The sequence below is a fragment of the Ctenocephalides felis genome, unplaced genomic scaffold (genome assembly GCF_003426905.1).
Source record: "Ctenocephalides felis isolate EL2017-DRISC unplaced genomic scaffold, ASM342690v1 CF-g0.4_SCAFFOLD_01492, whole genome shotgun sequence".
NCBI lineage: Eukaryota > Metazoa > Arthropoda > Insecta > Siphonaptera > Pulicidae > Ctenocephalides > Ctenocephalides felis.
In genome coordinates this window covers 48,908,708-48,924,864 of record NW_020537646.1, presented here as the reverse complement: position 1 = coordinate 48,924,864, position 16,157 = coordinate 48,908,708, and the positions used below count along the sequence as shown (strand labels likewise).

The 16,157-nt window shown below is 31.9% G+C and overlaps 1 protein-coding gene across 2 annotated transcripts in view; it reads left to right on the top strand.

Annotated features, from left to right (window-relative positions):
- The window catches only part of LOC113370306 (probable phospholipid-transporting ATPase VD), a 420,055-nt gene that overhangs the window by 100,639 nt on the left and 303,259 nt on the right, over positions 1-16,157 (top strand). The window contains exon 3 of one of the 2 annotated variants that reach the window (XM_026610976.1): positions 12,640-12,869. In XM_026610976.1, the coding sequence (XP_026466761.1) occupies positions 12,640-12,869 (230 nt within the window). Of the gene's footprint in view, positions 1-12,636; positions 12,870-16,157 lie in introns of both variants that reach the window. The other variant, XM_026610975.1, reaches the window with a different exon arrangement.

The following is a 16,157-nucleotide window of genomic DNA, read 5'->3' as shown; positions in this document are numbered from 1 at the left end:
CGGGATACTCACGGAATTAGGTTCACTGGTTTAGTTGTGTAAACCTAATTACGGGAGTCATGAAATTTTAGTCGTCAGGTAAATTTTCTGAACCTCGATGTCTTGGTAAACTTCGAAGATTCCGCCACGATCTACTGTATTTATTTTAATTTCTATAATATTTTGGGTAAATAGATGGCGCTCTGTAAGAATATGGATTTTTGCAATGATTATATTAATATCTTCGACTTTTGTAGCCCTTTGGATCATACATCGGATTTTCGAATCGGATGTGATTCGAAGAAGAGCGTATTAAAGAGTCATCAACTTGACAAGATGCAGTCACAAAGTCTTATGCATCAAAAGACAATTTGGTGAGTTAACGGACAAGGAGAGGTTGAATTGCGATTCCAATGAACCATTTGATAATGAATTCAATTCATGACCAAAGGTCTAGGCTCACAATTAATTTTTGTGTCAGCAATAAACACTGAGGTCTGGGTATACAAAATGGGTATACCAACAGAAGTCCTGTGTCAGTAGAGTAAATGGGTTAACTCGCACTGACCCGAGGACTGGACGTACCTTATAAGTAGTCACGGAAGACCAGTGATTATGGTGCTGCATCAAAGTCTACATTTTTTTAAATTTCCGATTCATGCTCCTTCTCTGTCTTTATCACAATCGTCGTAGGTCACCAGTGTAGGGAAAAGTTATGAATATAAAAATATAAAAACCATTAGATGAAAATATAAACAATTTAGCAATCACAAAATTTTATGATTAATAAAAATGACGAGTTATTTGTTTTTCCACCATGTCTAGCCTGCTTGATTCTCCACAATTTTATGAAAAAATTCTTAAATGAGGATAATTTTGATTCATAGTTTATAAAATTGATATTACATTGTATATAGCCCGGTCAATTTACGTATTCAGGGTTACAATAATTCATAATGGGCTGTCACTTGGCAAAATTGTTTAAAATACAATTATAAAAGAAATCTCGAAAGTCCACATCGTTCTGATGCGAGCTAAAAAATAGCACAAGGTTAAAGTTTAATAAATAAACTTTTTGCGATTTTCAGCTTAATAGCCAGTTTTATCGTACAATTACCTGACACAATATTGTAGAGCATAAAATTATCTACAAAAAATGCATCAATACTTTTTTTATTCGGAGTCACCGTTTTAAAGATATATCACATAGAAAAGCACGTTTAAACGCCACCTACGTGGTAGTGTGCTTAGCGCGTTTTTTCAACGTGGTTTACCCAGTAGGACTATCTCATTGTGATTTTGTATGTTTCGGAATCACTGCAAAATAATATTCGTGGATTAAGGTGGTAATAATAAAAAGGCAACTAAATTTATTACTGGGGGTCATAATTTTCAAATGTTTCTACATTTTTTTTTTAGATTTTCTTCATCTTCTTCTTCTTTTTCATCTTTTTTTTCTGCTTTTTTTTCTTCTTCACTCTCAGAATAAATGAATGGTTCTAATAGCGATTTCTCGTTGGTATCAAAGCAGTCCTCTACAGTTGCCGGCTCAACATTAGAACACGATCAGCCCTGACAATGAACACACGCAAGGGAACAAAAGAGTCCAACTTTTGCAGTTTCTCTAAAAAATAATTCAACTCTGCAAGAAGTTATTACTAGCGGAATTTGCTTTCTTCTGGCTATGTACGGAGCTCTTAAAAAACAACTTGCTTAGATAAGTTCCGATACGCGTGTTTTATTAAAAATACTTGCAATAAAAAGCAAGTACAATTAGTATTCCTCTTACCTCAGTAGTTGTTTAACATCTTTTTGGGGTACACTACCAAGTTCAACTGTGGCTTGGTAATCAGGCTGCATCGGACGCACTACAAACATTAGTTCTACCAGAGCCCGAAAAACTTCTTAACACTATATTTTGCAACTGCAAAAAAGAATATAATTCCAAATGTGGTTGCAATTAGTGGGGTGCATGGCCTTGTGCCATAAGGCAAATTGCTTGAACTTCCCTTACCGTAATTAAAAATCTAGGTACGAAAATATCTGATTTATAAAATATCTGATAATTTGATGTACGTATGTCCAATAAACATTTTTGACCGCCAAATGACATTTTTTTAACTTATTTTTATTGAGAGTAAAAACTGAGTTACCGTTTTTGGCTAGACTTGCCTTCGCCAAATTTGCATGTATTAGCTCTAGAATTACCACAGTTATCCAAGTAATGTGGGTACGATCTAAGGAACCATAATTAAGGTTTGAGAAAATATTACAGTCAAAATTTGTGTCAAAAGTTGCTTTTATGATGTGATGAGTCAAACATTATCAATTCATTGATATTTAAAATAATAGACTACAATTTTAGGATATACAAGCACTTATCTGTGCAGTATAATCAATATAATAACACATAATTTTAATGTGTTTTAGAAAATTCTATTGGAAATTGCAATGTTTAGATTTATCGATAAATTTATTTTTGAGAAAAAAAGTTGAAAATTTTATCTAAATATCTAAACCACAATTTCGGCTGATTAAGTCAATTATTACACATTTTGGGAAGTTTCTAATTATTATTTATTTATTTATTTATTATACGCCAATATATTAAACTGTCCTGGTGTAGTTGGTAATGCCTTTGGATGTATGTTTTGGATCACCAGTACGATCAGGAATTGTAATGCTAGGCTGGATCCGAGCGGTGAACAGTTGAATAGTTGTTGAAATATTATATTTGTGATGTGGACTTTCCAGAGTCCACTGGTAGTGAGAAAGGCCTTTAGGTAGAACAGCGATTTGATAGTAATTTGTAAACACACTTCTTTCTTTGAATGATACTTTTATTATTCACTATTTTTACAATCAATAATTGTTGATAACCTTTTGGTTATCATATCAGCAAAGACTGCATTTTACTGAATACTATGTCTGACTAACTCTATGTCTGTCTCCGAGTCTGACTCCAAGTTTGACTCCAAGCTTGACTCCAAGCTTGACTGTCTAACTTTTGTCTAACTCCTATATACTAATATATTTTTTACAATCTATTTACAAAATCCAACAGTAAGCACTTCCGATAACCGCGTAACCTATATATAACTAGCAACGCGTTTTGTAATTATTAAACAAAATAATGATTCGAATTGTTATTACAGTTCAACCTCCCTCTTCAAAAGTTGTTTGTCTTCGGAAAACTATAAAAATTGAGAAAAAATTAAACAAAAAATGAGTTCCATCTCTTCTTCCTTCGGCCCTTAAAAACTTTTGTCCTCAAAAGTGTTATTACTGTTAGAATATGTTTACAAATAATGTGCTCTGAAAAAATATCTAATAATAATTTTATTTTATCTCTACATTAATAAATCTTTAATAACATACGTACAAAAAAAATCAGCAGTTAAATGCAATTTAGATGGTCGCTGATTATGTAATATAAAGGCATCACTGAAATTTAAAATGTTATTCCGGTAAAACAAAATATGCTTCGAACAACTTACCATAAATGAAGCAAAATATTTTTTTTGTTTTCAAACACTTGTATATCAATAGAGCATAAAATCATGCTATGAAAAATGTCTTTAAAATCTACAAGAAAATATTAATGGCGTAAATAATCTTGCATTTGATAATTTAAATCATAAATAGTAAAAAAAATTAAATTTACGTTGTATTGTTAATACTTGATGCATGCAAAATTTGCTAGGTAATCAAAATTGAACAAATGTTGCTTTGAAATATGAGAATTCGCTTATGTCAACCAAACAAAATGAATTGCGTTGTTACTATTGTGGTTACACCTGGCGAGTTTTAATTTTCTTCCGGTATTTATAATTGAACAATTTTGGTGCTGTTCTGAATATAATAAAATCGGGAATGTTCCTCTTCTTTACGTGTGTTTGATATCAATTTTCCGCTGATTTGGCTTTGTAAATGTGCATATTTTTCCCTTGTGTTCAAATTCATATTCTTACGGTTGAACATATCTGTCATAGTGGCTATATTTTTATTTATTGACAATTTCCGTTGTAAAGGTAATTTTCTTATTATATTAACTTTATATTCCCTGATTTCTTGATTATTTTCTTCTGCAATTGGATCATTAATTTGTCTTCTTTTAATATGTAATATAATAATTAAAAATATAATATTATTTAATATATTTCTTTTCGTTTTCTTTTTCTTCTTTATTTCAATGGGAATAGTTTTCATATATTCTGGTCCTTCATCATTAAGTATTCTTATTTCTTCTTGTTTATCATTTATTTCTTTCATGTCATTTTGGGTTTGCTCCATATCCTCTGCCACATATATGTTCATATCCTTTTCTTCTTCGTATGAATTTGTTCGTATAGTTTGGTCCATATCTTCTGCCACATATAGAACGTTTTCTTCTTCATATGAATTTGCAGCGATTGTCATCAACTCTTCTATTTTGGTGTTGTGAGTAAAACTTTCTGCTTTGTATTCTTCTTGTTCTTCGGATTCTTCGTATTCTTCTTTAGTTGTCATGAATGCCATCATATGTTTTTGTATGTTTCAGATCCTTATTACTTTCGTAGTCCATTCTATCGTCATTTCCACCATTGTAGATTCTAAGTTTGTCGTCTCTTTTCCTATTTGTAAGTTTTTGACATTGGTTAATGTGGTGTCCCTTTTTCTTGCAGTATATGCAAGTGACGAATCGATTGTATTTTTTATCAGATCTAATGTTTAAGGGGGTTGTTTTTTTTTTTTTGTACAAAAAATGCAAGGTATTTGCTCTTGTTTTTCTCGAAATGTATTTATCAAAGAAACATGCGGTTTTTTTTTAAACAAAAATTACAAAATCATAGAATATTACGAAATTATCTTCTTTTTTATTTTCGCCGTCATCTTTTAACCAGGGGGCGCCAAAGTCGGCCCTGCAAAATCGATCTCTTTTGCGGTGCCACAGATAAATCCGTTGCGCATCGCCCGAAACAAAAAAAAAGAAACTACGTTGAAGAAGAAGTTTGAGTCCAGTCCCCCTACCAAAATGAAAGAAATAAAGCAAGAAGGAAAAAATGGCAGCTATTTTAAAAAAAAGTGTTAAAAAGGCCTTGTTATTGGGGCGAAAAGCTTCGCAAAAAATTTTTGCGTAATGTTATCAAGTTGTTTGAGGTAGGGGGACTAGGTTTTGCAGTGGTGAACAAATGAAAAAAAATGCAAGTCGATCCGACTTCTAGTTTTTTTTTAATTTGTGGCACCGCATTGAAAAAAGTCATTTTGAGAAAAACGTATTTAAAGTTTTTAATATAAGGTAAACGTACCATATTACGGGATGTTAAGGAACGTTTGACTTTAAAGACGAATTTTAGAGAAAATAGGAAAGTGGACGAACTAAATCTGTTATTAGATATTTTAATAATTAGACTTTTAAGATTATTATAAAACAAGATTTTTCGTCGTAGAACGTCATTTATAGAAATAATCGGCATTTTGCTGAACCACGCGTCTGTCCCTAATTCTGTGATAAAATTCGGCCTCGTGAATATAATGCCGGGAGTCGTTGTACGTTATTCCGTGATAGCGCACGATGCTTACATTTTTGATCGTATTGCCTTGATAAATATAGTTATAAAAAAGGGTTATAAAAAGTGCGGTTAATTATGAAATAATACTTTGATATGATTTTAAACATTTATTTAGTTTTATAAAAGTCATAAAATTATAAGAAGTTAAAAAACTTCTAAAATAAAAATAAAATAAAAGCTGGTATTATTATAGTAATAGCAGTATAATTATCATTATCAATACTGTTTCGGTAAATCAAATAAATGAAACAATAAAGGAATAATTTTTAACGGCAATTAAACAAAAATATAAACTTAAAATAAATATAAAATTTAAACTCAAAGTAAAAAAATTAAACTTGTAATTCTGTCAACAAACATAAATCTTTAAAGACTTTACAATAATCTTTAAAGACTTTCAAGTTAACAATAACTACTAGCTCAAATTAGGTTTGATTGGGAATTTTGTATGTTTTAGAAGCTTTAAAATACATTTAATATAATATGGCAAATTTCTTTTAAAGCCTTTTTTCGGGGTTTTGGGTGAATATTTAATTGGAGCCATCGTTCTTTGAAAAACTAAAAGTCCGATTTGAAATCATACCCAAATAAATTTACTGATCTTGAATATAATTTTAATAATATTTAATAAATTGTATTAGACTATTAGAAAGTTACTGCATTTAAGAGTAGCCTCGGCATCTTATTTTCGAGTAATTGCAATTCATATTAATTTAATAACTTACGATGTATGTTTGTTTTAATAATATGCAGGTTATATAATGGTTATATTCCAAAAGCTTAATCGGATTAAAACTATCGTGTTAACAGGAATGTCCCTAGATCTCTGCATACATACATACATACCAGCGCCCTAGTAAATCCGCGCCCTATAAGTACCGTGCGCTATACGGGGTATACCTGTATTTTTATTCAATTTATATAATAGAAATAATTGATCATAGATGAAAAGGTAGAAATAAATGATACTCTCATTACTACAATATTCTAGGTATATTGGAACAATGCAAATAAGTGAAAAAAATCATGTACTTTCTTACTGAAGAGTAGTCATTTCAAACTCAATTATTAGGGTTAAAAATTAAAAAAAACATATACCGTAATTACGTTACAGTATTCTGTAGTCATTAACAAACTTAATAACACCAGAAACACCGCCGAATTTAAGCACAGTTGAAAATAAAAGATGAAACTATTTCAAGTCTGCTTCTCGTAATTGCGGGATACTCACGGAATTAGGTTCACTGGTTTAGTTGTGTAAACCTAATTACGGGAGTCATGAAATTTTAGTCGTCAGGTAAATTTTCTGAACCTCGATGTCTTGGTAAACTTCGAAGATTCCGCCACGATCTACTGTATTTATTTTAATTTCTATAATATTTTGGGTAAATAGATGGCGCTCTGTAAGAATATGGATTTTTGCAATGATTATATTAATCTCTTCGACTTTTGTAGCCCTTTGGATCATACATCGGATTTTCGAATCGGATGTGATTCGAAGAAGAGCGTATTAAAGAGTCATCAACTTGACAAGATGCAGTCACAAAGTCTTATGCATCAAAAGACAATTTGGTGAGTTAACGGACAAGGAGAGGTTGAATTGCGATTCCAGTGAACCATTTGATAATGAATTCAATTCATGACCAAAGGTCTAGGCTCAGAATTAATTTTTGTGTCAGCAATAAACACTGAGGTCTGGGTATACAAAATGGGTGTACCAACAGAAGTCCGGTGTCAGTAGAGTAAATGGGTTAACTCGCACTGACCCGAGGACTGGACGTACCTTATAAGTAGTCACGGAGACCAGTGATTATGGTGCTGCATCAAAGTCTACATTTTTTTAAATTTCCGATTCATGCTCCTTCTCTGTCTTTATCACAATCGTCGTAGGTCACCAGTGTAGGGAAAAGTTATGAATATAAAAATATAAAAACCATTAGATGAAAATATAAACAATTTAGTAATCACAAAATTTTATGATTAATAAAAATGACGAGTTATTTGTTTTTCCACCATGTCTAGCCTGCTTGATTCTCCACAATTTTATGAAAAAATTCTTAAATGAGGATAATTTTGATTCATAGTTTATAAAATTGATATTACATTGTATATAGCCCGGTCAATTTACGTATTCAGGGTTACAATAATTCATAATGGGCTGTCACTTGGCAAAATTGTTTAAAATACAATTATAAAAGAAATCTCGAAAGTCCACATCGTTCTGATGCGAGCTAAAAAATAGCACAAGGTCTGAGTTTAATAAATAAACTTTTTGCGATTTTCAGCTTAATAGCCAGTTTTATCGTACAATTACCTGACACAATATTGTAGAGCATAAAATTATCTACAAAAAATGCATCAATACTTTTTTTATTCGGAGTCACCGTTTTAAAGATATATCACATAGAAAAGCACGTTTAAACGCCACCTACGTGGTAGTGTGCTTAGCGCGTTTTTTCAACGTGGTTTACCCAGTAGGACTATCTCATTGTGATTTTGTATGTTTCGGAATCACTGCAAAATAATATTCGTGGATTAAGGTGGTAATAATAAAAAGGCAACTAAATTTATTACTGCGGGTCATAATTTTCAAATGTTTCTACATTTTTTTTTTGATTTTCTTCATCTTCTTCTTCTTTTTCATCTTTTTTTTCTGCTTTTTTTTCTTCTTCACTCTCAGAATAAATGAATGGTTCTAATAGCGATTTCTCGTTGGTATCAAAGCAGTCCTCTACAGTTGCCGGCTCAACATTAGAACACGATCAGCCCTGACAATGAACACACGCAAGGGAACAAAAGAGTCCAACTTTTGCAGTTTCTCTAAAAAATAATTCAACTCTGCAAGAAGTTATTACTAGCGGAATTTGCTTTCTTCTGGCTATGTACGGAGCTCTTAAAAAACAACTTGCTTAGATAAGTTCCGATACGCGTGTTTTATTAAAAATACTTGCAATAAAAGGCAAGTACAATTAATATTCCTCTTACCTCAGTAGTTGTTTAACATCTTTTTGGGGTACACTACCAAGTTCAACTGTGGCTTGGTAATCAGGCTGCATCGGACGCACTACAAACATTAGTTCTACCAGAGCCCGAAAAACTTCTTAACACTATATTTTGCAACTGCAAAAAAGAATATAATGCCAAATGTGGTTGCAATTAATGGGGTGCATGGCCTTGGGCCATAAGGCAAATTGCTTGAACTTCCCTTACCATAAGTAAAAATCTAGGTACGAAAATATCTGATTTATAAAATATCTGATAATTTGATGTACGTATGTCCAATAAACATTTTTGACCGCCAAATGACATTTTTTTAACTTATTTTTATTGAGAGTAAAAACTGAGTTACCGTTTTTGGCACTATTTGCCCCGTATCTTCGGAGCGGCTAGACTTGCCTTCGCCAAATTTGCATGTATTAGCTCTAGAATTACCACAGTTATCCAAGTAATGTGGGTACGATCTAAGGAACCATAATTAAGGTTTGAGAAAATATTACAGTCAAAATTTGTGTCAAAAGTTGCTTTTATGATGCGATGAGTCAAACATTATCAATTCATTAATATTTAAAACTAGTGGGGTGCATGGCATCGTGCCTTAAGGCAAATTGCTGAAACTTCCCGTACCAATAATTATTATTTTTTCTAAAAACGATTAACACTTTTGAAAAAATTTTACTTAAAAAAAGTAGATTTTTGTGAAACTATAAATTTGACAAAAAATTACTTTTTTGAAAAAATAAAATTTTTTTGATAACAAAAAATTTTTTGTAAAAAAAATGTTTTCTTCATTTTGCCATATTTTGGAAATTCTGAACTTTTTTTCAAAGCAATCGTACTGCTTGAACTGCATAGAGACGAAATGTCAAAGCGCGTAAGTGCCGCGCCGCCGTCTAACGGATAAGCATTGGTACGGAACCCATAGAAATGTAAAAAAAAATTATACTTATTGTTAAAATCTCTATAAAATATCTGATAATTTTATGTGCATATGTCTAATGATCATTTTTGACCGCCAAATGGCATTTTTTTTAACTTTTTTTATTATAACTCCGAAACCGCTAGACCTGCCTTCATGAAAATTGGCCAATTTTTCATCTTGTCAATACAAGTAAAATGTTTTTTGAAAAATTAAAATCGGACGCTCCGCTCTCTTAAAAACTGAGTTACCATTTTTGACACTTTTTACATCGTGTCTTCGGAACGGCTGGACCTGCCTTCGTCAAAAACCAATCAGCACGTTTCCTTATCAATACGAATCGAATGTTTTTTGAGTTATTCAAATCGGTTGATCGGTGTTCCCGAAATCGTCGACAAACATTTGTATCCGCACACACATACACACACGCACACACACACATACACACACTTTTCCATCATCCAACATCCATTTTTTCTAAGGTATGCCAAAATATTCAGAAACCTTTGAAACGTAAAGATATATAATAATTTGGAACTGGAACTTCCCACGTTCGAGGATTATTAATTGTTTTCAAATAGATTATTATAAATAAATACTGTAACTCTGTCTAATATTTATAAGAATTATATCAACTGAATTGCAAAGTTGAAAATACTTGTAAAGTACGAGGTCTGTTCAAAAAGTACCCGGAATTTTCGTTTTTTCAAAAAAATATTTATTTATTCGTCTACATTAATGTGGTCCCCTTCAAAGTAGTCCCCCCCAGATATAATACACTTATGCCAGCGTTTTTTCCAATTTTCGAAGCACCCTTGATATTCACTTTTTGATATGTCCTTGAGCACTCTCAGCGATTTTCTTCAATCGAGGAAAACCGCCGTCCTTTCATGGGTCTCTTCAACTTTGGGAATAGGAAAAAGTCGCACGGAGCCATATCTGGTGAATATGGAGGTTGGGGCATGACTACGGTATTGTTTTTGGCCAAAAAATTACGAACAAGCAACGACGAGTGAGCAGGTGCGTTATCGTGGTGCAACAGCCATGAATTGTTAATGAATTGATATGCCAACTTCATCAGCAACTTCTCTAATTGTGATTCGGCGATCATTCATAACCATTTTTTCCACTTCTTTCACATTTTCATCGTTTGTTGACGTGCTGGGTCGACCGGAGCGTTCGTCATCTTCAACGTCTTCGCGGCCATCTTGGAAACGCTTATACCACTCGTAAACACTTGTTTTTTTCATAGCAGACTCACCATAGGCTTTTTGTAACATTTCACACACTTTGTTACACTTTATTTCATTTTTTACGCAAAATTTAATACAAATTCTTTGACTTTTCAATTCTTCCATTGTAAAAATCGCCGAGCTCAGAAAAACACGTCGAACTTAGCGACTACCACAGACAAAGTAAACAGTGAATATAGCTGAAAATTTCATCATACTTTAGGGGCATGTATACCAATAAATAAAAAAAAAATTTTGACAATCAGACACTCCAGACCCGCGAAATTTAAAAATTCCGGGTACTTTTTGAACACACCTCGTATATCTATAACTTCGTCAAAAAATAAATTTTGAGATGATTTTTTTTTAAAATAATTCTAAGGTTTCATAATATCAAAAAATCTCCAAATTGAAAAAAAAATAAATAAAAACCGAACAACCCCCTCAAATAGTTTTCTTCCCTTGCAGCAATGTGCTTAGCATCCTTCAAATTTTCAGGTTTGACTGCTTAACCTATAATTTTCAAGTCAAATGGTAGTCCTTCAATGAAAACTGCCAAGGCTAGGTCACAATATGATGCATACACTATTTCATTCTGTGTAAAATAACATTCATTATTAATTAACGTTAGCAAAACCTCAACTCTCAGCAAATTCCTCAATTGATTCCTCATTTTTTCTTGTTGTTGTTGCTAGCTCTTGATGTAAATCAGTGATTGACCTTCTATCCTTAAAACGTTTAAATAGAATTGGTTTAAGGTCATTGGTTCCCATAACTGATAATCAGCCCGTCTAACGCAATCAAAAGCTGTTCCATTTAATTTACATATAATTATTTTTGATATAAATTTATATGTCTCAAAATCTGCATTATCTAAAATTGAGTCTACAGTACTTAAAAATTTAAAGAGGTCATCTGAATTACCGTCAAAATTTGGTATAGTGCTAATTGCTAACTGAATTCTAAATTTATTTATTCCTATTAACAGCTATTTGATAGTAATTTGTAAACACACTTCTTTCTTTGAATGATACTTTTATTATTCACTATTTTTACAATCAATAATTGTTGATAACCTTTTGGTTATCATATCAGCAAAGACTACATTTTACTGAATACTATGCCTGACTAACTCTGTCTGTCTCCAAGTCTGACTCCAAGTTTGACTCCAAGCTTGACTGTCTAACTTTTGTCTAACTCTTATATACTAATTTATTGTTTACAATCTATTTACAAAATCCAACGGTAAGCACTTCCGATGACCGCGTAAGCTACATATAACTAGCAACGCGTTTTGTAATTATTAAACAAAATAATGATTCGAATTGTTATTACAGTTCAATATACATATTATACGCCGATATATACAGTTAAATATATAGTAATGTGACATATAATGTGTGTAATATTTATATTTATATTTATATTTATATTTATATTTATATTTATATTTATATTTATATTTATATTTATATTTATATTTAGAGAGTTATATTATAGTTATATATTAGATTTATAGTATATTTATATTTATATTTATATTAGATTTATATTTATATTTATATTTATATTTATATTTATATTTATATTTATATTTATATTTATATTTATATTTATATTTATATTTATATTTATATTTATATTTATATTTATATTTATATTTATATTTATATTTATATTTATATTTATATTTATATTTATATAATGTTAAACTATGATATTTATACAAACACAAATACACCTGTACATACACACATTACATTGGTACTTTGGTTATCATATGTACAGCATAGTGTATTGATACTCATGCCCTAGTTACTTTAAAGTTGAACCATTATTGTTAAATAATATTATCCCAAACCTAACTTTATGATTTAAACTCATTGTTTGAGTGCGAACTTATTTAATACAGAGTAATATTCAAACTATCATTGAACAAATTTCCTTATATTTTCAGCAGGGCAATTTTATTGCAAGTAAGTTTTCATCTTATGTGGAGGTGGCCCAACCTAGTACAAAGCTGTATCACTTTCATGGAACATTAATAGATCAAGAAGGAAGACGATTTCCAATTTCGAATGAAAATTTGCTACTCCGAGAAAGCCGTATAAAAAATACTGACTATGTCGAGGGTTTAGTTTTGTACACTGGTCATGAAACTAAAGCCATGTTAAACAATGGAGGTCCCAGGTACGTTAACTACTAATACATTTAATTGCATTAATTAAAATAATTGTATTCAAAATATGTTTTATATTATTCACTTACCGAAGGAAAGGTTTGTTTTGGCGGAAAATCCGTTTTCGATTTTTCAAGTTATTCTAGATCGGATGAGACCGAGTTTTGAAAAAGTATCTATGTATGTGTATTAAAAAAAATGAATTAACCGGCCGCGCTTTTAGAAAATACTTTACGTTTTTCAATAATAATGTGTAGCACTAAAAATGAATTAAATATATTACTTACACATTTAGGGAAGTTCATACAACTTGCCATAAGGCAAAATGCCACTTTCTTACCAGTACAATATTAACTCTTTAGTGAAAATTTTGTATTAGGATATTGTTAATTTCTTCTGTATATCAATATACATATGCTCGACTCCAACAAATGTTATTAGTGATACCGTTTACCGTATATAATAATGCATAGGGAATGCGATGCCGGCGTACCAATTTACCGTCTAAATTTTCAGTGATATTAATACCGGTATTTATGTTAAAAATGTCGGTATTTTCGATGTTGAAACATCAGTTCTACTTTATACATGTCACTCTTAGGGCTTACGATACCGGGATTTTGATAGCGGTATTCTGAACGATTTTTGCCCGGTATTCAATACCGGTGTCGATATAAAAATATCAGTACTACCAGTATTATTTTAAAAATTGATCTCATGCTATACGTTTTAGACATATCGGTCCGAGTGGCAACATCGACAAGCGGCGGTGTCGGCAACATAAAGTGTTTGTTCATATTGTACGTCTTTATACTCAATGAATAGATCTTGTTCATAAAAATTACCTCCACGTTCATCATCGTCATATCAAATTTGTTAATAATAGTTTTTAAACATAATATACAGCACATGGTTGACCAAGGGTCGACCTATGGAGGTCACAATGGGCTGTAGGTTTAACCTGAGGTCAAACAACTGGTACTCTATATGAACATATTTGAAACCATAGCGACACTTATGTCAGAGCCGTGATTTTGCCAGGGGTCAACCCAATAGGTTTACTTCGGGTATGCTATGGAGATGAATCGTATCGCTATGGGTTAAAATGGCGGTATATAGTGCAACAATTGTTTCATACTTTTTGTGCGTATTTGTATTAAATATAAATAATCCATATAGTTATAAATATTGAATGAGTTAAAAGTGCAATTCCAAAGTAATATATTTATTAAAAAGTATTTTATTTATATTACTAGAAAATAACTAAATTAAACTAACTTAACTAAATTTTTAGTGATTATTATAGGCTAAAAATGCTGTAAAGCGGAGGCAAATAAAAATAAAAATAAACTTGACATTAAAATACATTGAGCTATTGGAAATATTTTTTTTAATCTCTATTTTATTTACAACTGTGCACTTAAGGACATTTAATAAATTTGAAGAATTTACAATTCTCAGCCGTAAAGGGACATTGTATACTAAATGGGCATATTGGGAAAACAACTCAATAGTTGTTTTCCTATTTATTATAATATTAACAATATTTTATTGATAATTATATAATCTTAATTATTACTTATAAAATAATTCCTTATAAATAATGAATGAGTTATTCCAATTTTCTTTTCAACCTTCGTCGATAGTTCTCTATTATTTAGGAGTTTGCTAGTGAATTTGCGTGACTCATGATCTTGTTTATTTATTTATTTATTTATTTATTTGTTCATAAGCAAGCCGTAATCAATAATAAAATATATTATTTCAGGCTCTTGTCAAGAAATTTCTGTATTATCTTCCCGAAGGAGAAGTTTATGTTTTCATCAAAAAATCCCATTTGCTAATTTTGTTTTCTCGACGTTTCAAGCCGTTCTGAATCGAATGAGACCATATCTGGAAAAAGTATGTGTGTGTGCATGTGTGTGAACAGATTTATTGCCGTAAATCGACGTTTTCTCAAAAACGGCTGGACCGATTTTAAAATTTTGAAAGCCATTCGATGTACCTCTATGAGGACTATCGTTCGTCAACGCTACGATCGGGCGAACCGTTTCTTTGTAAATTGCAGAAAAGTGAAAAAAAATTGTCCACGTTTTTCGGGACGTTTACTTGTAATAAAGTGTTAAAAAATGTCTTTTCGACGATTTTTATGATTTTTTTTTGACGGTAGATACTACGTTGTATTATAGTACTAGGTATCGTACGTTGATACGATACAAACACTGACAAAAATTATTTGCAATGAAATACGTGACCACCGAAACAACACTTGGACCAAAAGACTCGAGAAATTAAATACTGACCCACACAAAATTTGGCAAACAGCAAAAAGACTGACGCGGAAACCAACAACCATACCTCCACTCAAATTAACTGACAACAATTACGCAACGACACCAGCACACAAGGCGGAAATATTGGCAAAAAACTTTGAGAACATACATAAACAAAATGCCAATATTTCAAACGACACTCCACACTACACCCACTGACACAACTTATATAAAATACAGTTCTCAATTTTAACAAACGAAACCATACCGGATTGGTGTTACTCGACTTTGAGAAGGCGTTTGATACCATCTGGGTGGACGGACTTATTTATAAACTCATCCAACTCAACTTTCTACCGTACATTACAAGAACATAACACTCATACCTCTTAGACCGCAACTTTACCGTACAAGTAGACAACGGACTTTCGACGGTTAAACAAGTGACGGCGGGAGTACCGCAGGGCTTGATCCTGGGATCACCACTGTCTAACGTCTACATTCACGACATACCCTCTGACGCCGACACATCGTTACTGACTTTTGCTGACGACACTGCCATATACAAATTATCACGATCATCTACGCTATTTACTACAAAGATACAGACACACATAGACAAGCTAACCGAATATACTGACAAATGGTAGGTCAGGATGAATCCGCAAAAGAAGGAGGCAATTTTATTTACAAAGAGCCTAAATGCCACGACTAGACTGACTGACTTGGACAAAATTAAAGTATTGGACTGTGAAGTTGAGTGGTCCAAGGATGTTAAATATATTGGTGTGAGCCTGGACCATAGACTTAGCTTCGCAAAACATATTAATACGAAAATTGTGGAGGCTTACGGGATGTTAAATCTACTGAGACCTTTCTTGAACCACAACAGCCCGCTAAGCGTGAAGAACAAGCGGACACTCTACTTGACACTTATAAGACCGTTACTGACATAGGCCGCTCCGGCATGGAACGCGACGACTAAGACCAACTTACGGAAACTACAGACATTACAAAATAAGACAC